Source organism: Salvelinus fontinalis, chromosome 29 (genome assembly GCF_029448725.1).
Source record: "Salvelinus fontinalis isolate EN_2023a chromosome 29, ASM2944872v1, whole genome shotgun sequence".
Taxonomy (NCBI): domain Eukaryota; kingdom Metazoa; phylum Chordata; class Actinopteri; order Salmoniformes; family Salmonidae; genus Salvelinus; species Salvelinus fontinalis.
Window position 1 is genome coordinate 27,952,385 of NC_074693.1, and position 23,634 is coordinate 27,976,018.

The window sequence follows — 23,634 nt, forward strand, 5'->3', positions numbered from 1 at the left end:
TCCAGATGCGTCGGGCGCGCGGTGGACACAGACCTGCTCTTTTTCCAAGCATTAGGGTAGCCAGTTATATTTCTCCGGTCATGTTTCTACTCGTTATAGGAGTTAAAAACATCATACGGTAGTTAATTTAAACCGTTTTATAGCAATTTATATCCGTTTAGTGCGATTTTGGGACATTTATTTCTGAGACACTGTGAATCTCTGGGCACGGTTCCAGTTCATGCCGAACGCAATGGGCATTTCTACATGGCAAGAGGACAGCTTTCGACCAAAAGACGATTAGACCCAAGAAAGGATTCTTTGCCCAAGATTCTGATGGAAGAACAGCTCAAAGTAGGAACAATTTATTATGATAAATCGTGTTTCTGTCGAGAAATGTTAATCGCTTATGACGCCATTTTGTTTGACATAGCTTCGCTTGGCGCAAACTGTATTGAAAAGTAAGGATAATTAAAAAAAATGTAAATCAGCGATTGTATTAAGAATTAAATTGTCTATCAATCGCTGTCCACCCTATATTTTTTAGTCACGTTTATGAGTATTTATGTATACGACTAGATCACTGTCTAATATGGCGCACGACATTGTCTGACCAGCTGGGCTACTTTTCTCATTGTCTAACCATGATTTTGGTGGCTAAATATGCACATTTTCGAACAAACTGTATATGTATGTTGTAATGTGATGTTACAGGAGTGTCATCTGAAGAATTCTGAGAAGGTTAGTGAAAAAATTTATATATTTTGGCGATGTTTACGTTATCGCTCTCTTTGGCTAGAATCAATGCTCTGGTAACGTTTGCATATGTGGTATGCTAATATAACGATTTATTGTGTTTTTGCCGTAAAACACTTAGAAAATCTGAAATATTGTCTGTATTCACAGGATCTGTGTCTTTCGATTAGTGTATGCTGTGTATTTTCACGAAATGTTTGATGATTAGTAATTAGGTAAACACGTTGCTCTATGTATTTATTCTAGTCCATTTGTGACGGTGGGTGCAATTGTAAACTATGATATCTACCTGAAATATGCACATTTTTCTAACAAAACCTATCCTATACCATAAATATGTTATCAGACTGTCATCTGATGAGGTTTTTTCTTGGTTAGTGGCTATCAATATCTTAGTTTAGCCGAATTGGTGATAGCACCTGATGGAGTAAGAAACTGATGGAGTTAGAAAAGTGGTGTCTTTTGCTAACGTGGTTAGCTAATAGATTTACATATTTTGTCTTCCCTGTAAAACATTTTAAAAAACTGAAATGGTGGCTTTTTTCACAAGATCTGTATCTTTCATTAGGTGTCTTGGACTTGTGATTTAATGATATTTAGATGCTACTATTTAATTGTGACGCTATGCTAGGCTATGCTACTCAGTTTGGGGGGGGTGGGGGGTGATCCCGGACCCGGGGTAGAGACTCGTGAAAGGTTAAATAAAACATTAACTGTTTTACCATAGATTTCCACAGAGGATGTCTTTTGTAAAGTTATTTTGTGATGATAATTACGTTGAGTGTTCAAGGTTTCCAAAACCATATTGCAATAATGGATAAATTGTTTCCAGACAGATCAATTTTTAAAAAAAATTTTTTATCCCATTTTCTCCCCAATTTTCGTGGTATCCAATCGCTAGTAATTACTACCTTGTCTCATCGCTACAACTCCCGTACGGGCTCGGGAGAGACGAAGGTCGAAAGCCATGCGTCCTCCGAAGCACAACCCAACCAGCCGTACTGCTTCTTAACACAGCGCGCCTCCAACCCGGAAGCCAGCCGCACCAATGTGTCGGAGGAAACACCGTGTACCTGGCCCCCTTGGTTGGCGCGCACTGCGCCCGGCCTGCCACAGGAGTTGCTGGAGCGCGATGAGACAAGGATATCCCTACCGGCCAAACCCTCCCTACCCTGGACGACGCTATGCCAATTGTGCGTCGCCCCACGGACCTCCCGGTCGCGGCCGGCTGCGACAGAGCCTGGGCGCGAACCCAGAGACTCTGGTGGCGCAGTTAGCACTGCGATGCAGTGCCCTAGACCACTGTGCCACCCGGGAGGCATCAATTGTTTTCTTGACCAAATTACCAGCCAATCAAAAGGGACGTGGAATGACTCCAACGTAGCATTGGTGTCATGAAAAGGCCTAACCTAACCTAACCTATGACCTGACCCATCACCTTATGAATTACTGCCCCCAGTTGGAAGAAGTGACATAAAAAAAACACACAAACTCTTTAAAAACACACAAAACTATACCAAACAATTGGCTCCAAGCCTCTCACACTTTCTGTCCCTAACACTAAAACTGAAATTAAATCATATAAAAATGAAATAGAAACATTTGTATACAACTATAACTAAATACAACTAATATAGAAACAGAAAACTATAATAACATTGAAGCAGTGTTGGAAAAAGTATCCAATTGTCATACTTGAGTAAAAGTAAAGATACATTTTATAGAAAATAACTGCCTAGTTAAATAAAGGTTAAATAAAATGTCAAATTAAAAACTAAAAGTGAAAGTCATCCAGTAAAATACTACTTGAGTAAAAGTATAAAAGTATTTGGTTTCAAATATACTGACAAATATACAATTGAAGGTGTACCTGTGTATGTATTTCAAAGCCTATCTTCAAACTCAGTTGCCTCTTTGCTTGACATCATGGGAGAATCAAAAGAAATCAGCCAAGACCTCAGAATTTTTTTTTGTAGACCTCCACAAGTCTGGTTCATCCTTGGGGAGCAATTTCCAAACGCCTGAAGGTACCACGTTCATCTGTACAAACAATAGTATGCAAGTATAAACACCATGGGACCACGCAGCCGTCATGCCGCTCAGGAAGGAGATGCGTTCTGTCTCCTAGAGATGAACATACTTTATGTGCGAAAAGTGCAAATCAATCCCAGAACAACAGCAAAGGACCTTGTGAAGATGCTGGAGGAAACAGGTACAAAAGTATCTATATCCACAGTAAAACGAGTCCTATATCGACATGACCTGGCCGCTCAGCAAGGAAGAAGCCACAGCTCCAAAACCGCCATAAAAAAGCCAGACAACGATTTTCAACTGCACATGGTGACAAAGTCCGTACAGCTTGGAGAAATGTCCTCTGGACTGATGGAACAAAAATAGAACTGTTTGGCCATAATGACCATCGTTATGTTTGGAGGAAAAAGGGGGAGGCTTGAAAGCCGAAGAACACCATCCCAACCATGAAGCACGGGAGTGGCAGCAATCATGTTGTGGGTTGCTTTGCTGCAGGAGGGACTGGTGCACTTCACAAAATAGATGTCATCATGAGGATGGAAAATTATGTGGATATATTGAAGCAACATCTCAAGACATCAGTCAGGAAGTTAAAGCTTGGTGGCAAATGGGTCTTCCAAATGGAGAATGACCCCAAGCATACTTCCAAAGTTGTTGCAAAATGGCTTAAAACTTCTTGAGGGCCGGTGGCAGTATTCGGTATTTCGTGCCCAAAGTAAATTGCCTGTTACTCAGGCCCAGAAGCTAGGATATGCATAAAATTGGTAGTATTGGATAGAAAACACTCTGAAGTTTCTAAAACTGTTAAAATAATGTCTGTGAGTATAACAGAACTGATATGGCAGGCATAAACCCGAGGAGAATCCATCCAGATTTTTTTGTTGTTGAGGTGTCTGCCCATCCAACAGTTTTAGGCTTGTTTTTTGAAAAATGAGCTAGAATTTGTAGTATTTCTAGGTGGCTCCCATTTTTACTGTGCTATTGTGACGTGCGTGGATGAGGGTGCGCACTTCGTTATTTATATCCGGTAATAAACATACTATTCTCCGTCTTAAATTTGATTGTTTATTTACATATTAGGGTACCCGAGGATTGATTAGAAATGTTGTTTGACTTGTTTGAAGTTTATTGGTAACTTTTGGGATTCCTTTCTATACATTTTGAACGAGGGAAACAGGTGGATTACTGAATCAAGAGCACCAACTAAGCTGACTTTTTTGGGATATAAAGAAGGACTTTATCGAACAAAACAACCATTTGCTGTGTAGCTGGTACACTTGGGATTGCAAACAGAGGAAGGTCTTCAAAGGTAAGTGATTTATTTTATCGCTATTTCTGACTTTTGTGACACCTGTGCTGGTTTGGAATTTTTTTGTCATGCTTTTGTATGCGGGGCGCTGTCCTCAGATAATCGCATGGTATGCTTTCGCCGTAAAATCTTTTTGAAATCTGACAAGCGGCTGGATTAACAAGAAGTTAAGCTTTTAAATGATATAGGACACTTGTATTTTCATGAATGTTTAATATTACGATTTTGTATTTTGAATTTGGCGCGCTCCGATTTCACCGGATGTTGTCGAATTTGATCCCACTAGAAGGATTTTTGCACTAAGAGGTTTTAAGGACAACAAAGTCAAGGTATTGGAGTGGTCTTCACAAAGCCCTGACCCCAATCCTATAAAAAAATTGTGGGCAAAACTGAAAAAGTGTGTGCGAGCAAGTAGTCCTACAAACCTGACTCAGTTACAGCAGCTCTGTCAGGAGGAATGGGCCAAAATTCACCCAAATTATTGTGGGAAGCTTGTGGAAGGCTGCCCGAAACGTTTGACCCAAGTTAAACAATTTAAAGGCAATGCTACCAAATACTAATTGAGTGTATGTAAACTTCTGACCCACTGGGAATATGTTGATAGAAATGTAAGCTGAAAGAAATCATTCTCTCCACTATTGTTTTGACATTTCACATTTTTTAAATAAAGTGGTGATCCTAACTGACCTAGTATTAAATGTCAGGAATTGTGAAAAATAGAGTTGAACCTTTCTGGCGCAGGCGTTGCGCTAGCGACCCACCTCGACAACATCCGATGAAATTGCAGAGCGCGAAATTCAAATGACAGAAATATAATTATTTAACATTCATGAAAATACAAGTGTCATACATCAAAATAAAGCTGAACTTTTTAGGGATAGGGGGCAGCATTTTCACTTTGGATCAAAAGCGTGCCCAGAGTGAACTGCCTCCTACTCTGTCCCAGATGCTAATATACGCATATTATTATTACTATTGAATAGAAAACACCCCAAAGTTTCTAAAACTGTTTGAATTATGTCTGTGAGTATAACAGAACTCATATGGCAGTCAAACTTCCAAACAGGAAGTGGAAATTCTGAGGCTGGTTGATGTTCAACTCATCGCCTATTCAAATCCCAGGAAGACATGGATTTGTTTGCACTTCCTACGCCTTCCACTAGATGTCAACAGTCTGTAGAACGTTGAATGAAGTTTATACTGTGTTGTGGGGCCGGATGAGAGGGGAATGAGACAGTGGTCTGGCAGATTGCCAGTTCCTGGTCATGCACTTTCCTCATGATATCGCCTTGCGTTCCATAACTTCTACAGACACGAAGGAATGCTCCGGTTGGAACGTTTTTGGATATATATGATAACAACATCCTGAAGATTGATTCTCTACTTAGTTTGACAAGTTTTTCGACCTGTGATATAACTTTTAAAAGTTTTCGTCCGACGTTATGCGGAACTTGCACAAGCGTTTGGAAATGTGTACTAAACGCGCTAGCAAAAGTAACTACTTGGACATAAATAATTGACATTATCAAACAAAACAACAATTTATTGTGGTACTAGGATTCCTGGGAGTGCATTCTGATGAAGATCAAAGGTAAGGGAATATTTATGATGTAATTTCGTATTTCTGCTGACGGAGAAATGTTATTTATATCTGAGCACCGTCTCAGATTATTGCATGGTGTGCTTTTTCCGTAAAGTTTTTTTGAAATCTGACACAGCAGTTGCATTAAGAACAAGTGTATCTTTAATTCTATGTAAAACATGTATCTTTCATCAAAGTTTATGATGAGTATTTCTGTTATTTGATGTGGCTCACTGCAATTTCTCCGGATATTTTGGAGGCATTTCTGAACATGGTGCCAATGTCAACTAAGATTTTTGGATATAAATATGCATATTATCGAACAAAAAATAAATGTATTGTGTAACATGATGTCCTATGAGTGTCATCTGATGAAGATCATCAAAGGTTAGTGATTCATTTTATCTCTATTACTGCTTTTTGTGACTGCTATCTTTGGCTGGGAAAATGGCTGTGTGTTTTTTGGACTTGGTGGTGATCTAACGTAATCATGTGTGTTTTCGCTGTAAAGCATTTTTTTTAAATCGGACACGATGGGTAGATTAACAAGATGTGTATCTTTCATTTGCTGTATTGGACTTGTTAATGTGTGAAAGTTACATATTTCAAAAAAATATTTGAATTTCCCGCGCTGCCTTTTCAGCGGAATGTTGTGGGGGTGGGGTTCTGCTAGCGGAACGTGTGTCCTAGAAAGGTTAACGTCTTGTTAATCCAGCCACTGTGTCAGATTTCAGAAAGGCTTTACGGCGAAAGCACACCATGCGATTATCTGAGGACAGCGCCCCGCATTCAAAAGCATGAAAAACATTTTTCAACCAGGCAGGTGTGCCACGAAAGTCAGAAATAGCGATATAATAAATGCCTTACCTTTGAAGATCTTCTTCTATTGGCACTCCAAAAGGTCCCAGCTACATCATAAATGGTCCTTTTGTTCGATAAAGTCCTTCTTTCCATACCCAAAAACTCAGTTTAGCTGGCGCGCTTCATTCAATAATCCACCGGTTTCCCTCCTTCAAAATGCATACAAAATGAATCCCAAACGTTACCAATAAACTTCACCAAACATGTCAAACAACGTTTTAATCAAACCTCAGGTACCCTAATACGGAAATAAACGATACAATTTAAGACGGAGAATCGTTATTGTCTTTACCGAAGATAAACAACAAAGAATGCGCTCTCATCCACGCGCATGAAAACACTGCAGCCAAAATGGGAGACACTTAGAAAAACTACAAATTCTAGCTCATTTTTCCAAGAACCAACCTAAAACTCTTTATAAAGACTGTTGACATCTAGTGGAAGCCCTAGGAACTGCAATCTGGGAGGATTTCACCTCATAATAAACATGACAGCCATTGGAAACAGTGGTAGGCTGATATTTTTTGTTTTGGGATGGTTTGTCCACTCACAGGCATTATTTTAACAGTTTAGAAACTTTAGATTGTTTTATATCCAAATCTATCAATTATATGCATATCCTAGCTTCTGGGCCTGAGTAATAGGCAGTTTACTTTGGGCACTTTTTATCTGAACGTCAAAATACTGCCCACTAGCCCAAATAGGTTAAATGTATTTTGCTAGGGTGTATGTAAGCTTCCGACTTCAACTGTAAGTATTTTACACCACTGCATGTGGATGCCTTAAGACCTACTCTCTGGGAACCCGTCAATATGTGTGTGTGGCGTGTGTGGGCATGTGTGTGTGTGAGAATGGATGTGTTTGTGTGTGTGTGTATGGATGTGTTTGTGTGTGTGCATGGATGTGTTTGTGTGTCAGGAGAAAGGCTTTTATAGAGAAGCAATATGTTGTGTGAGAGACAATAGAATGACCTCTCACGACAGAGGAAGAGAGAAGATGTCTCATAGGGCAAAGGTGGAGGACAGAAAGACCTTCCCTCATTCCATTCCATCTATTGTCCCAATTCAGTCTCTCACTCCACACTCCTTTACTGGGCCAGTAGCTGCTTCCACTCACTCCATTTCTCGGTATCGCGTTAAACCGATATGCAGAAGGTCTCAGCATCTATCTGTCTCGATAATTGTCAATTTCTCCCTAGCTCTATCATTCTCTTTCCTTCTGTGCCCCCCATTTCCCTCTGACTTTTTCTCACCCATTACCCTCCCACACCCCTCTTCTTTCTTTCTTTCTTTCTTCTTACCTGGTACCTGGTAGGGTGTTGGATAGGTTTTCTGAGAGTGGACTCCTCTCGTAGTCGACCATGGGCCATGTAGCGTTCACCCTGCAAAAACACAACATGAGTTATACATATATAAACAGAGGAAACCCTGTGCACAGCAGTGCATCTAGATCAGGGCTCTCCAACCCTGTTCCTACACAGCTACCATCCTGTAGGTTCACTCAAACCATAATCTAGAAAACCTGATCCTAATTATTAGCTTGTTTATAAGCTGAATCAGGTTACTTACAACTGGGGTTGGAGTGAAAACATACAGCAGGGTAGCTCACCAGGAACAGGGTTGGAGTGAAAACCTACAGGAGGGTAGCTCATCAGGAACAGGGTTGGAGAGCCCTGCTCTAAATCCAGGTGCTGGTATTGGCAGGAACAACTAGTATTCAATATTCAGTATGTAGGAACAACTAGTATTCAGTATTCAGTATACAGGAACAACTAGTATTCAGTAATCAGTATACAGGAACAACTAATAGTCAATATTCAGAATGCAGGAACAACTAGTATTCAATATTCAGTATGCAGGAACAACTAGTATTCAATATTCAGTATGCAGTAACAACTTGTATTCAATATTCAGTATGCAGGAACAACTTGTATTCAATATTCAGTATGCAGGAACAACTTGTATTCAATATTCAGTATGCAGGAACAACTACAATTCAGCATTCAGGAACAACTAGTATTAAATATACAGTAGGCAGGAATGACAAGTATTCAGTATTCAGTATGCAGGAACAACTACAGAAGACAGGCGATCAACCTTGACTTTAGTTGTATTTATTTATATTGTTCATGTATATGAAGAGAAGTCAGCCACAACAACACAACACGAGGTATATATAAAGATAAGTTAGAAACAACAACACAACATGAACAATATATGAGGAGAAGTCAGCCACAACAACAAAACATGATCTAAATATGAAGAGAAGTCAGCCACAACAACAAAACATGATCTAAATATGAAGAGAAGTCAGCCACAACAACACAACATGATCTAAATATGAAGAGAAGTCAGCCACAACAACAAAACATGATCTAAATATGAAGAGAAGTCAGCCACAACAACAAAACATGATCTAAATATGAGGAGAAGTCAGCCACAACAACATGAGCTATTTTTGAGGAGAAGTTAGCCACAACAACACAACATGATCTAAATATGAGGAGACGTTAGCCACAACAACAAAACATGATCTAAATATGAAGAGAAGTCAGCCACAACAACACAACATGATCTAAATATGAGGAGAAGTCAGCCACAACAACAAAACATGATCTAAATATGAGGAGAAGTCAGCCACAACAACACAACATGATCTAAATATGAAGAGAACTCAGCCACAACAACAAAACATGATCTAAATATGAAGAGAAGTCAGCCACAACAACAAAACATGATCTAAATATGAGGAGAAGTCAGCCACAACAACAAAACATGATCTAAATATGAGGAGAAGTTAGCCACAACAACACAACATGATCTAAATATGAAGAGAAGTTAGCCACAACAACAAAACATGATCTAAATATGAGGAGAAGTCAGCCACAACAACATGAGCTATTTTTGAGGAGACGTTAGCCACAACAACACAACATGATCTAAATATGAGGAGACGTTAGCCACAACAACACAACATGATCTAAATATGAGGAGACGTTAGCCACAACAACATGAGCTATACACGAGGAAGAGTTATCCACAACAACACAACATGAGCTATAAATGAGGAGAAGTCAGCCACAACAATGTGAGGTATATTTGAGGAGAAGTTAGCCACAAGAACAAAACATGAGCTATTTATGAGTACAAGATATCCACAACAACACAACATGAGCTATAAATGAGAAGTCAGCCACAACAACGTGAGCTATATTTGAGGAGAAGTTCGACACAACACGAGCTATATTTGAGGAGAAGTTAGCCACAACAATACAACATGAGCTAAATACAAGGAGAAGTTTTCCACAACAACACAACATAATAAATATGAGGAGACGTTAGCCACAACAACACAACATGAACTATAAATGAAGAGAATTTAGCCACATTAACACAACATGAGCTATATATAAGGAGAAGTTATTCACAACAACACAACATCAGCTATATATGAGGAGAATGTCACGTTCCTGACCTGTTTTCTGTTGTTTGGTATGTGTTTAATTGGTCAGGGCGTGAGTTGGGGTGGGTAGTCTATGTTATGTGTTTCTATGTTGGTTAAAGGGTGACCTGATATGGCTCTCAATTAGAGGCAGGTGGTTTTTATTTCCTCTGATTGAGAGCCATATTAAGGTAGGTGTTTTCACACTGTTTGTTTGTGGGTGATTGTTCCTGTGTCTGTGTAATCCACATGGGACTGTTTCGTTTGTTCGTTCGTTTTAGGTAGTCTGTTCCTGTTCTTGCGTCCTTCGTCTATATGTAAGTTCGTTTGTTTCAGGTCTGTTGCCTTCGTTTATTGTTTTGTAGTTTGTTCTAGTGTTTTGACAGTGTTTCGTCTGTTTGAAATAAATCGTTATGTATTCATCACCCGCTGCGCCTTGGTCCGTTCATACACCACCAGACGAACGTTACAGAGAAGTTAGCATTAACAGCAGAACATGAACTATATATGGGGAGAAGTTAGCCACAACATGAGCTATACACGAGGAAGAGTTATCCAAAACAAAACAACATGAACAATATGAGGATAAGTCAGCCACAACAGCGTGAGCTATATATGAGGAGAAGTTAGCCGCAACAACGCAACATGAGCTATATTTGAGGACAAGTTAACCAAAACAACATGAACTATAAATGAGGAGTTAGACACAACATGAGCTAAATACGAGGAGAAGTTAGCTACAACATCACAACATGAGATGTATATATGAGATGCAAGCCACAACAACATGAGCTATTCTTGAGGAGGAGTTAGCCACAACAGCATAACATAATACATATAAAAGGACAAATTAGCCACAACAACACAACATGAGCTATATATGAGGAGGTTTTCCAAAACAACACAACATGAGCTACATATGAGAAGGAGTTAGCCACAACAACATGAGCTATATATGAGGAGAAGTTAGCCACAACAACACAACATGAGCTACACATGAGAAGGAGTTAGCCACAACAACACAACATGAGCTATATATGAGAAGTCAGCCACAACAACATGAGCTATTTTTGAGGAGAAGTTTGCCACAACACAACATGAGCTATATATGAGGAGAAGTTAGCCACAACAACACAACTTGAGCTATACATGAGGAGTTAGCCACAACAACACAACATGAGCTATATATGAGGAAAAGTTAGCCAAACAACACAACATGAGCTATATATGAGGAGAAGTTAGCCACAACAAAACAACATGAGCTATATTTGAGGACAAGTTAGCCACAACAACACAACATGCGCTATATTTGAGGAGAAGTTAGCCACAACAACACAACATGAGCTAAATATGAGTAGAAGTCAGCAACAACAACATGAGCTATTTATGAGGACAAGTTTGCCACAACAACACAACATGAACTATATATGAGGAAAAGTTTGCCATAACAACACAACATGATCTAAATATGAGGAGAAGTTAGCCATAACAACACAACATGAGCTATATATGAGGAGACGTTAGCCACAACAACATGAGCTATACATGAGGAAGAGTTATCCACAACAACACAACATGAGCTATAAATGAGGAGAAGTTAGCCACAACACGAGCTATATTTGAGAAGAAGTTAGCCACAACAACACAACATGAGCTATTTATGAGAACAAGATATCCACAACAACACAACAAATGAGGATAAGTCAGCTTCAACAACATGAGCTACACATGAGGAGAAGTTATCTTCAACAATACAACATGAGCTAAATACAAGGAGAAGTTTCCCACAACAACACAACATGATAAATATGAGGAGACGTTAGCCACAACAACACAACATGAACTATAAATGAAGAGAATTTAGCCACAATAACACAACATGAGCTATATATAAGGAGAAGTTAGCATTAACAGCAGAACATGAACTATATATGGGGAGCAGTTAGCCACAACATGAGATATACATGAGGAAGAGTTATCCAAAACAAAACAACATGAACAATATATGAGGATAAGTCAGCCACAACAACGTGAGCTATATATGAGGAGAAGTTAGCCACAACAACGCAACATGAGCTATATTTGAGGACAAGTTAACCAAAACAACATGAACTATAAATGAGGAGTTAGCCACAACATGAGCTAAATACGAGGAGAAGTTAGCCACAACAACACAACATGAGCTACACATGAGGAGGAGTTAGCCACAACATCACAACATGAGATGTATATATGAGATGCAAGCCACAACAACACAACAAGAGCTATATATGAGAAGTTAGCCACAACAAAACAACATGAACAACATATGAGGAGGAGTCAGCCACAACAGCATAACATAATACATATAAAAGGACAAATTAGCCAAAACAACACAACATGAGCTATATATGAGGAGGTTTTCCAAAACAACACAACATGAGCTACATATGAGAAGGAGTTAGCCACAACAACACAACATGAGCTATATTTGAGTAGAAGTTAGCCACAACAACACAAAATGAGCTATATATGAGGAGAAGTTAGCCAAAAACAACACAACATGAGCTATATATGAGAAGGAGTTAGCCACAACAACACAACATGAGCTAAATATGAGTAGAAGTTAGTCACAACATCACAACATGAGCTAAATATGAGTAGAAGTCAGCCACAACAACATGAGCTATTTTTGAGGAGAAGTTAGCCACAACAACACAACATGAGCTATTTATGAGAAGGAGTTAGCCACAACAACATGAGCTATTTATGAGGACAAGTTTGCCACAACAACACAACATGAGCTATATATGAGGAGAAGTTAGCAACAACAACACAACATAAGCTATACATGAGAAGTTAGCCACAACAACACAACATGAACTGCCTAACCGGTGTCTGTATGTAGCCCCGCTACTGTATATAGCCTCGTTAATGTTTTTTTTCAGTCTTTTTACTGTTTGATTTCTGTACTTACCTATTGTTCACCTACTACCTTTTTTGCACTATTGGTTAGAGCCTGTAAGTAACCAATTCACTGTAAGGTCTACACCTGTAGTATTTGGCGGACGTGACAAATAAACTTTGATTTGATTTGATTTGCTATGAGGAGAAGTTAGCCAAAAGAAAACAACATGAGCTATATATGAGGAGAGGTTAGCCACAACAACACAGCATGAGCTATACATGAGGAGGAGATCGCCACAACAACATGAGCTATACATGAGGAAGAGTTATCCACAACAACATAAGCTGTAATTGAGAAGTTAGACACAACATGAGTTATAAATGAGGAGAAGTCAGCCACATCAACATAAGCTATATTTGAGGAGAAGTTAGTGACAACAACATGAGCAATACATGAGGAGGAGTTAGCCACAACATGAGCTAAATATGAGGAGAGGTTAGCCACAACAACACAGCATGAGCTATATTTGTGGAGAGGTTAGCTACAACAACACAGCATGAGTTATATATGTGGAGAAGTCAGCCACAACAACATGAGCTATATATGAGGAGAATTTGGCCACAACAACACAACATCAGTTATATATGAGGAGAAGTTAGCCACAACAACACAACATGAGCTATATTTGGGGAGAGTTAGCAACAACATGAGCTATATATGGGGAGAGTTAGCCACAACATGAGCTATACATGAGGAAGAGTTATCCAAAACAAAAGAACATGAACAATATATGAGGATAAGTCAGCCACAAAAACGTGAGCTATATTTGAGGACAAGTTAACAACAACAACATGAACTAAATACGAGGAGAAGTCAGCCACAACAACACAACATGAGCTATATATGAGGAGGAGTCAGCCACAACAGCATAACACAATACATATAAAAGGACAAATTAGCTAAAACAACACAACATGAGCTATATATGAGGAGAAGTTAGCCAAAAACAACACAACATGAGCTACACATGAGAAGGAGTTAGCCACAACAACACAACATGAGCTATATATGAGGAGAAGTTAGCCAAAAACAACACAACATGAGCTACATATGAGGAAAAGTTAGCCACAACATGAGCTATACACGAGGAGGAGTTAGCCACAACAACACAACATCAGCTATATATGAGGAGAAGTTAGCCACAACACAACATGAGCTATTTTTGAGGACAAGTTACCTACAGCAACACAACATGAGCTATATATGAGGATAAGTTAGCCACAACAACAAAACAACATGAGCTAAATTTGAGGAGAAATTAGCCACAATAACACAACATGAGCTATATTTGAGGACAAGTTAGCCACAACAACAAAACATGAGCTATATTTGAGGAGAAGGTAGCCACAACAACACAACATGAGCTAAATATGAGGAGACGTTAGCCACAACAACATGAGCTATACATGATGAAGAGTTATCCAGAACAACACAACATGAGCTATAAATGAGGAGAAGTCAGCCACAACAACGTGAGCTATATTTGAGGAGAAGTTAGCCACAACACGAGCTATATTTGAGGAGAAGTTAGCCACAACACAACATGAGCTATATTTGAGGAGAAGTTAGCCACAACAATACAACATGAGCTAAATACAAGGAGAAGATTTCCACAACAACACAACATGATAAATATGAGGAGACGTTAGCCACAACAACACAACATGCGCTATAAATGAAGAGAATTTAGCCACAATAACACAACATGAGCTATATATAAGGAGAAGTTATTCACAACAACACAACATCAACTATATATGAGGAGAAGTTAGCATTAACAGCAGAACATGAACTATACTGTAAATGAGGAGAAGTTAGTCACAACAAAATATCATGAACAATATATGAGGAGAAGTCAGCTACAACAACATGAGCTATATTTGAGGAGAAGTTAGCCATAACAACACAACATGAGCTATATATGAGGACAAGTTAGCCACAACAACACAACATGAGCTATATATGAGGACAAGTTAGCCACAACAACACAACATGAGCTATATTTGAGGAGAAATTAGCCACAACAACACAACATGCGTTATATATGAGGATAAGTTATTCACAACAACATGAGCTATTTATGAGGACAAGTTAGCCACAACAACACAACATGAGCTATATAAACTCCCCTTTTTTAAGGACCCTGTCTATCAAAGATAATTTGTAAAAATCCAATTAACCTCAAAGATCTTCATTGTCAAGGGTTTAAACACTGTTTCCCATGCTTGTTCAATGAACCATAAACAATTAAGGAACAGGAACATGTGGAACGGTAGTTAAGAAAATAATAGGTTACAGACACTAGGCAATTAAGGTCACAGTTATGAAAACTTAGGACACTAAAGAGTCTTTTCTAATGACTGAAAAACACTAAAAGAAAGATGCCCAGGGTCCCTGCTCATCTGCGTGAATGTGCCTTAGGCATGCTGCAAGGAGGCATGAGGAATACAGATGTGGCTAAGGCAATAAATTGCAATGTCCGTACTGTGAGACGCCTAAGACAGCGCTCCAGGTAGACAGAACGGACAGCTGATCGTTCTTGCAGTGGCAGACCATGTGTAACAACACCTGCACAGGATCGGTACATCTGAACATCACACCTGCGGGACAGATACAGAATGGCAACAACAACTGCCCGAGTTACACCAGGAATGCACAATCCCTCCATCAGTGCTCAGACTGTCCTCAATAGGCTGAGAGAGGCTGGACTGAGGGCTTGTAAGCCTGTTGTAAGGCAGGTCCTCACCAGACATCACCGGCAAGACGTTGCCTATGGGAACAAATCCACCGTCGCTGGACCAGACAGTACTGGCAAAAATTGCTCTTCACTGGCGAGTCGCAGTTTTGTCTCACCGGGGGTGATGGTCGGATTCGCGTTTATTGTCGAAGGAATGAGTGTTACACCGAGGCCTGTACTCTGGAGCGGGATCGATTTGGAGCTGGAGGGTCCGTCATGGTCTGGGGCGATGTGTCACAGCATCATCGGACTGAACTTGTTGTCATTGCAGGCAGTCTCAACGCTGTGCGTTACAGGGAAGACATCCTCCTCCCTCATGTGGTACCCTTCCTGCAGGCTGATCCTGACATGACCCTCCAGCATGACCCTCCAGCATGACAACAAGCCATACTACTCGTTCTGTGCATGATTTCTTGCATGACAGGAATGTCAGTGTTCTGCCATGGCCAGCGAAGAGTCCGGATCTCAATCCCATTAAGCACGTCTGGGACCTGTTGGATCGGAGGGTGAGGGCTAGGGCCATTTCACAGTTGACAGTGAGAGGATGTTTCTTTTTTTGCTGAGTTCATGAGTAGAAGTCAGCCACAACAACACGAGCTATAGATGAGGAGGAGTTAGCCACAACATGTGCTGTATATGAGGAGAAGTCAGCCACAACAACACAACAAGCTAGAGAGGAGGTTAGAGAGCATGAAAGCCAGATGTGCCAGATATACAGTGGGGAGAACAAGTATTTGATACACTGCCGATTGTGCAGGTTTTCCTACTTATAAAGCATGTAGAGGTCTGTAATTTTTATCATAGGTACACTTCACCTGTGAGAGACTGAATCTAAAACAAAAATCCAGAAAATCACATTGTATGATTTTTTAAGTAATTAATTTGCATTTTATTGCAGGACATAAGTATTTGATACATCAGAAAAGCAGAACTTAATATTTGGTACAGAAACCTTTGTTTGCAATTACAGAGATCATACAATTCCTGTAGTTCTTGACAAGGTTTGCACACACTGCAGCAGGGATTTTGGCCCACTCCTCCATACAGACCTTCTCCAGATCCTTCAGGTTTCGGGGCTGTCGCTGGGCAATACGGACTTTCAGCTCCCTCCAAAGATGTTCTATTGGGTTCAGGTCTGGAGACTGGCTAGGCCACTCCAGGACCTTGAGATGCTTCTTACGGAGCCACTCCTTAGTTGCCCTGGCTGTGTGTTTCGGGTCGTTGTCATGCTGGAAGACCCAGCCACGACCCATCTTCAATGCTCTTACTGAGGGAAAGAGGTTGTTGGCCAAGATCTCGCGATACATGGCCCCATCCATCCTCCCCTCAATATGGTGCAGTCGTCCTGTCCCCTTTGCAGAAAAGCATCCCCAAAGAATGATGTTTCCACCTCCATGCTTCACGGTTGGGATGGTGTTCTTGGGGTTGTACTCATCCTTCTTCTTCCTCCAAACACGGCGAGTGGAGTTTAGACCAAAAAGCTCTATTTTTGTCTCATCAGACCACATGACCTTCTCCCATTCCTCCTCTGGATCATCCAGATGGTCATTGGCAAACTTCAGACGGGCTTGGACATGCGCTGGCTTGAGCAGGGGGACCTTGCGTGCGCTGCAGGATTTTAATCCATGACGACGTAGTGTGTTACTAATGGTTTTCTTTGAGACTGTGGTCCCAGCTCTCTTCAGGTCATTGACCAGGTCCTGCCGTGTAGTTCTGGGCTGATCCCTCACCTTCCTCATGATCATTGATGCCCCACGAGGTGAGATCTTGCATGGAGCCCCAGACCGAGGGTGATTGACCGTCATCTTGAACTTCTTCCATTTTCTAATAATTGTACCAACAGTTGTTGCCTTCTCACCAAGCTGCTTGCCTATTGTCCTGTAGCCCATCCCAGCCTTGTGCAGGTCTACAATTTTATCCCTGATGTCCTTACATAGTTCTCTGGTCTTGGCCATTGTGGAGGTTGGAGTCTGTTTGATTGAGTGTGTGGACAGGTGTCTTTTATACAAGTAACGAGTTCAAACAGGTGCATTTAATACAGGTAATGAGTGGAGACCAGGAGGGCTTCTTAAAGAAAAACTAACAGGTCTGTGAGAGCCGGAATTCTTACTGGTTGGTAGGTGATCAAATACTTATGTCATGCAATAAAATGCAAATTAATTACTTAAAACTCATACAATGTGATTTTCTGGATTTTTGTTTTAGATTCCGTCTCTCACAGTTGAAGTGTACCTGTGATAAAAATTACGGACCTCTACATGATTTGTAAGTAGGAAAACCTGCAAAATCGGCAGTGTATCAAATACTTGTTCTCCCCACTGTAGATATGTAAACCATATAAAATAACAATCAAGACTGGTCTTGCTTGTACCCCCACGGTCTGTGTTACCCTCAGTGAGGGCATGAATACCGACCCCACTGCTTTTGTGCATTTCCCTCCATCGTTGTCTCCCTCTCCTTTCAATTTCTGTCAAAATAGATGGAAATTCTTCCAAAATTATTTTACATGTTTAATGTAATTATATGTTATATTTAATTATGTGGTGCAAACATGATTCCTGTGATCTTGGAATAATGTGTGTCGGGTTAGGGGAGGGTTTGGCCGGGGGTCTTTACAAGTAGGCCGTCATTGTAAATATGAATTTGCTTTTAACTGACTTGCCTGGTTAAATAAAGGTCCACATGTTTTAAAACAAAATAACAAGTACTCTCTGCTGTGCTAATTAACACTGACCTGGTTTTATTGTCCTCTTTTAGCTTTATTTACTGTCCTTATTTTCATTTTGGAAGCAGATACACACACACACACACACACACACACACACACACACACACACACACACACACACACACACACACACACACTTACTCGCCTCTGGGGCTCGTAAGGCTGCCAAGCTTGGTATTGTCAGTGGCATGGCAAGACAACACATGACACCAAACTACAATGGCTCCTGAAACCCCAGACAGACACACACACACTAACTCATGCACGCACGCACACACTCCCACAGACACACACGACTGCACGCACGTACAGACACACACAGAATCTCACTTGACATTTTGCTCATTTTCCAGAGGTGTAGTGTGAGTCTATGTATCGATTGCTCACCTCCTGCTCAGTTCTGTTCCATAGTCAAGCCATTAGGTCTCTGCGTACCCATAGAGGCAGTTATATGATACATCCTGAAGCATTTGAAAAACAGGTTACTGTCAAGGTATGCGTGAAGGGCTGTAGGAAGTCAGGTGCAGGAGAGCAGATATTTGGTAGCAAAACGGAGCCTTTTATTTGGCGAACCAAAAGCACATGGCACAAATGAACACGAAATACAAATACGGGTTGAACATAACCCAGCGCAACCAGTCTAACGTGCGCATACATGAAAACAGAATAAACAATACCACACAAAGACATGGGGGAAACAGAGGGTTAAATACACAACACATAATGAGGGAAATGAGAACTAGGTGTGTGGGAAAACGAGACAAAACAAATGGAAAATGAAAAATGGATTGGCGATGGCTAGAAGACCGGCGACGTTGACCGCCGAACACCGCCCGAACAAGGAGAGGCATCGACTTCGGTAGAAGTCGTGACAGTAACTGTCAACATAAAGGAAACACCAACATAAAGTGTCTTAACCTGTTTGGGCTGCAGGGGCAGTATTGAGTAGCCGGATAAAAGGTGCCCATTTCAAACGGCCTCGTACTCAATTCTTGCTTGTACAATATGCATATTATTATTACTATTGGATAGAAAACACTCTCTAGTTTCTAAAACCGTTTGAATTATATCTGTGAGTAAAACAGAACTCATTTTGCAGCAAACTTCCTGACAGGAAGTGGAAAATCTGAAATCGATGCTCTGTTCTAGGGCCTGCCTATAAATGTCCTTGATATATATCAGTATACATGCACTTCATACGTCTTCCGCTAGATGTCGACAGGCAGTGAGAGAAGAAATGGAGTGTGTAACTTGATCTGGGGTCGAACAAAAGCTCTTTGTATGACGTGTCACCAGTTTCCTGTTTTCTGGAGAGCGCGTGAAGGGACCTGGTTTTGCCTTCTGTACAGCTGTCGTTATAGACGACTAATATCTCCGACTTTGATTTTATTTGATACATGTGACAATATCATCGTAAAGTATGTTTTTTCAATATAGTTTTATTAGATGATTGAAATTTTTTCGGGACGTTAGGCGTGTTGCGTTGTGTGCCTTTGTTCAGGAAGGAGAGCTTTGCGCTACTTTGCTAGCTTTCCGTGCTAATTGACTGGAGAAGAGGACATTCTAAAACCAAACAATGATTGTTCTGGACAAAGGACCCCTTGTACAACATTCTGATGAAAGATCATCAAAAGTAGGACCCATTTTATCATGCTATTTCATATATCTGTTGAACATGTGAAATAGTCGTTTGCGCCCAGATTTTCGGTACTCTCTCGCTATAACTAAGCTGGATGTCGTAATGAAGTTATTTTTAGAATTCTAACACGGCGATTGCATTAAGAACTAGTGTATCTATCATTTCCTATACAACATGTATTTTTTAGTAACGTTTATGTATAGTTATTTAGTCAGAATAGTTGAGTGCCATAAAAATATCCGCACATTCTGGGAAAAAGATGCTACGTTAGCAAAATGTATAACAACTGATTTCAGCTCTAAATATGCACATTTTCGAACAAAACATAAGTGTATGTATAACCTGATGTTATAGGACTGTCATCTGATGAAGCTTATCAAGGTTAGTCAAAAATGATATATCTTTTGCTGGTTTATTAGCTATCGCTAACGTGCCTATTGCTATCGCTAACGTGCCTTGATGAATGAATGCGGTAGTGTGGTAGGCTATTGTAGTAAGCTAATATAATGCTATATTGTGTTTTCGCTGTAAAACACTTAAAAAAATCGGAAATATTGGCTGGATTCACAAGATGTTTGTCTTTAATTTGCTATACACCATCGTTTTTTTCAGAAATGTTTTATAATGAGTATTTAGGTATTTGACGTTGGTGTCTGTAATTACTCTGGCTGCTTCGGTCCTATTTGTGACGGTAGCTGTGATGGTAGCTGCAATGTAAAACTGATTTATACCTCAAATATGCACATTTTTCGAACAAAACATAGATTTATTGTATAACATGTTATAAGACTGTCATCTGATGAAGTTGTTTCTTGGTTAGTTTGGTTGGTTCTTGGTTAGTTAGGTTGACTTTGTGCATGCTACCTGTGCTGTGAAAAATGTCTGTCCTTTTTTGTATTTGGTGGTGAGCTAACATAAATATATGTGGTGTTTTCGCTGTAAAACATTTTAAAAATCGGACATGTTGGCTGGATTCACAAGATGTTTATCTTTCATATGCTGTATTGGACTTGTTAATGTGTGAAAGTTAAATATTTCTAAAAAATATATTTTGAATTTCGCGCCCTGCACTTGAAGTGGCTGTCATATTGTGCCCGGCTTCGGGCTTGCAGCCCAAAGAAGTGAATAGGGTGTTAGACCACCATGAGCCACCAGAACAGCTTCAATCCACCTTCGCATAGATTCTACAAGTGTCTGGAACTCTATTGGAGGGAAGTGACACCATTTTTGCACGAGAAATTCCATAATTTGATGTTTTGTTGATGGTGGTGGAAAACGCTGTTTCAGGCGTCACTCCAGAATCTCCCATAAGTGTTCAATTGGGTTGAGACCTGGTGACAGAGACACACACACATAAAAACACACGCACAAACGCACAAAGAAACACACGCACAAACACACACATAAAAAACAAACGCACAAACACACACCCTTTAAACCCCCTATGCTCTTTGAGACCCGTCTTTCAAAGTCACTGAAATCTCTTCTTCTAGCCTCCCACTCTGGACGTTCAGCTGTGTCTTGGGAAGACACATATACCCAGGATCAAATTCTCACCTGGTATTCCAATAAGGTAAACAAACAAAACACATTTTTTAAATGTCTTATCTTAGTATGAAAATAGCTTGTGTCAGATCGAACACCTACTAGCATCTACAATATCTATTGACACAATTAGGGTTTGATTTTTTACCTTTGTCTTCTCCCCTCTGGCCTTGAATCGTGAGTTGAGCATGCCCATCTCCAGCTCATTGTTGTGGCGAAGGTCCTTGGCCTTGCAGAGGTGAACAAGGCCGGCCTTGGTGCGGAGGACCAGGTAATACCAGGACTTGGGAGACGGCACAATGTTGAAGGGAGCGGGCAGAGTACGACCCTCGTCAAAGTAGGACATCCACAGCTTGGCACGAGCAAACTTCCACTCTACATCTGCATCTGTCTGGAGGGGACAAACACGCGTGTAGAAACGGACACAAACAAACAAATGGATGCACAAACCTAAACACACGCATATTGGTTGCATCATTGCACAGGCACGTGTGATTAACAATATTTCACATTAAATATACTGTACATTGTTTTGACTAAACATGTCTTAAATGAATAGGATCCTACTAGGATTATACATTAACATGCAAAATTGAATAATTCCTGATGAATGACTTATTAATAGGACTGACCTCAAAATTAATGAGTTATTAATGGAACGGACCTCTATATGAATGAGTCATTAATAGGACTGAGCTCTATATGAATGAGTTATTAATAGGACGGACCTCTATATGAATGAGTTATTAATATGACTGACCTCAATATGAATGAGTTATTAATAAGACTGACCTTTATATGAATGAGTTATTAATAAGACTGACCTTTATATGAATGAGTTATTAATAGACTGACCTTTATATGAATGAGTTATTAATAGGACTGACCTCTATCTCCTGGTAGGAGCTGTTGATCATAGCGATGAGCATGTTGAGTAGAACCACCACCATGGTGACGTTATAGACCCCGTACAGCACATAACCAATGTTCTCTATGAACTTATGGTCATACTTCAGGACCACAGAGATCACCTCCGACAGACCAAAGATGGACCAGAACAGGGTCTTAAAGCTCTCCTCCACCCTGGGAAAGGAAGGAAGGAAGGAAGGGAACAGACAGACACAGACAGACAGACACAGACAGACAGACAGACACAGACAGACAGACACAGACAGACAGACACAGACAGACAGACACAGACAGACAGACACAGACAGACAGACACAGACAGACAGACACAGACAGACAGACACAGACACAGACACAGACACAGACACAGACACAGACACAGACACAGACACAGACACAGACACAGACACAGACAGACAGACAGACACAGACAGACAGACACAGACAGACAGACACAGACAGACAGACACAGACACAGACAGACACAGACAGACAGACACAGACACAGACAGACAGACACAGACACAGACAGACACAGACACAGACACAGACAGACACAGACAGACAGACACAGACAGACAGACACAGACAGACACAGACAGACAGACACAGACAGACAGACACAGACACAGACAGACAGACACAGACACAGACAGACACAGACACAGACAGACACAGACAGACAGACACAGACAGACAGACACAGACAGACACAGACAGACAGACACAGACAGACAGACACAGACAGACAGACACACAGACACAGACACAGACAGACAGACAGACAGACAGACAGACAGACAGACACACACACACTCCAGGTGAGTCTTTAAACCACAGTATGGTATAATTTATAGAGTTTATGAGCTGGCACTGATGAAATAGTTCCAACACATTATCCCCACATCAGGACATTATCCCCCCCACCAGGACATTATCCCCCCCACCAGGACAGCTCAATGAAGGCCAATTCTACTGTCACATTTTGGAACAGATCACTACGAGGATTTTGCTGCAATTTATAAACTCAGAATTGAAGCTGAGTCCAGTCCAGCCCAGTCCAGTTCAATCCAGTCTCGCTTTTAGCCACAGTGCTCTCGCTAACTTTCTGGTTGAGGGGCTTTTGAATAAGCAAAACAAACACTGAGCCTAAAGAACACAGACATTTGG

General features: G+C 40.5%; 1 protein-coding gene across 1 annotated transcript in view; it reads right to left on the reverse strand.

Moving 5' to 3' along the window:
- Positions 1-23,634, reverse strand: part of LOC129827279 (short transient receptor potential channel 7-like) — a 42,745-nt gene that overhangs the window by 10,295 nt on the left and 8,816 nt on the right. The window contains exons 3-5 of the mRNA XM_055888010.1: positions 22,443-22,638; positions 21,704-21,946; positions 7,819-7,899 (exon numbers count right to left, since the gene is read on the reverse strand). Of these exons, the coding sequence (XP_055743985.1) occupies positions 7,819-7,899; positions 21,704-21,946; positions 22,443-22,638 (520 nt within the window). The remainder of the gene's footprint in view (positions 1-7,818; positions 7,900-21,703; positions 21,947-22,442; positions 22,639-23,634) is intronic.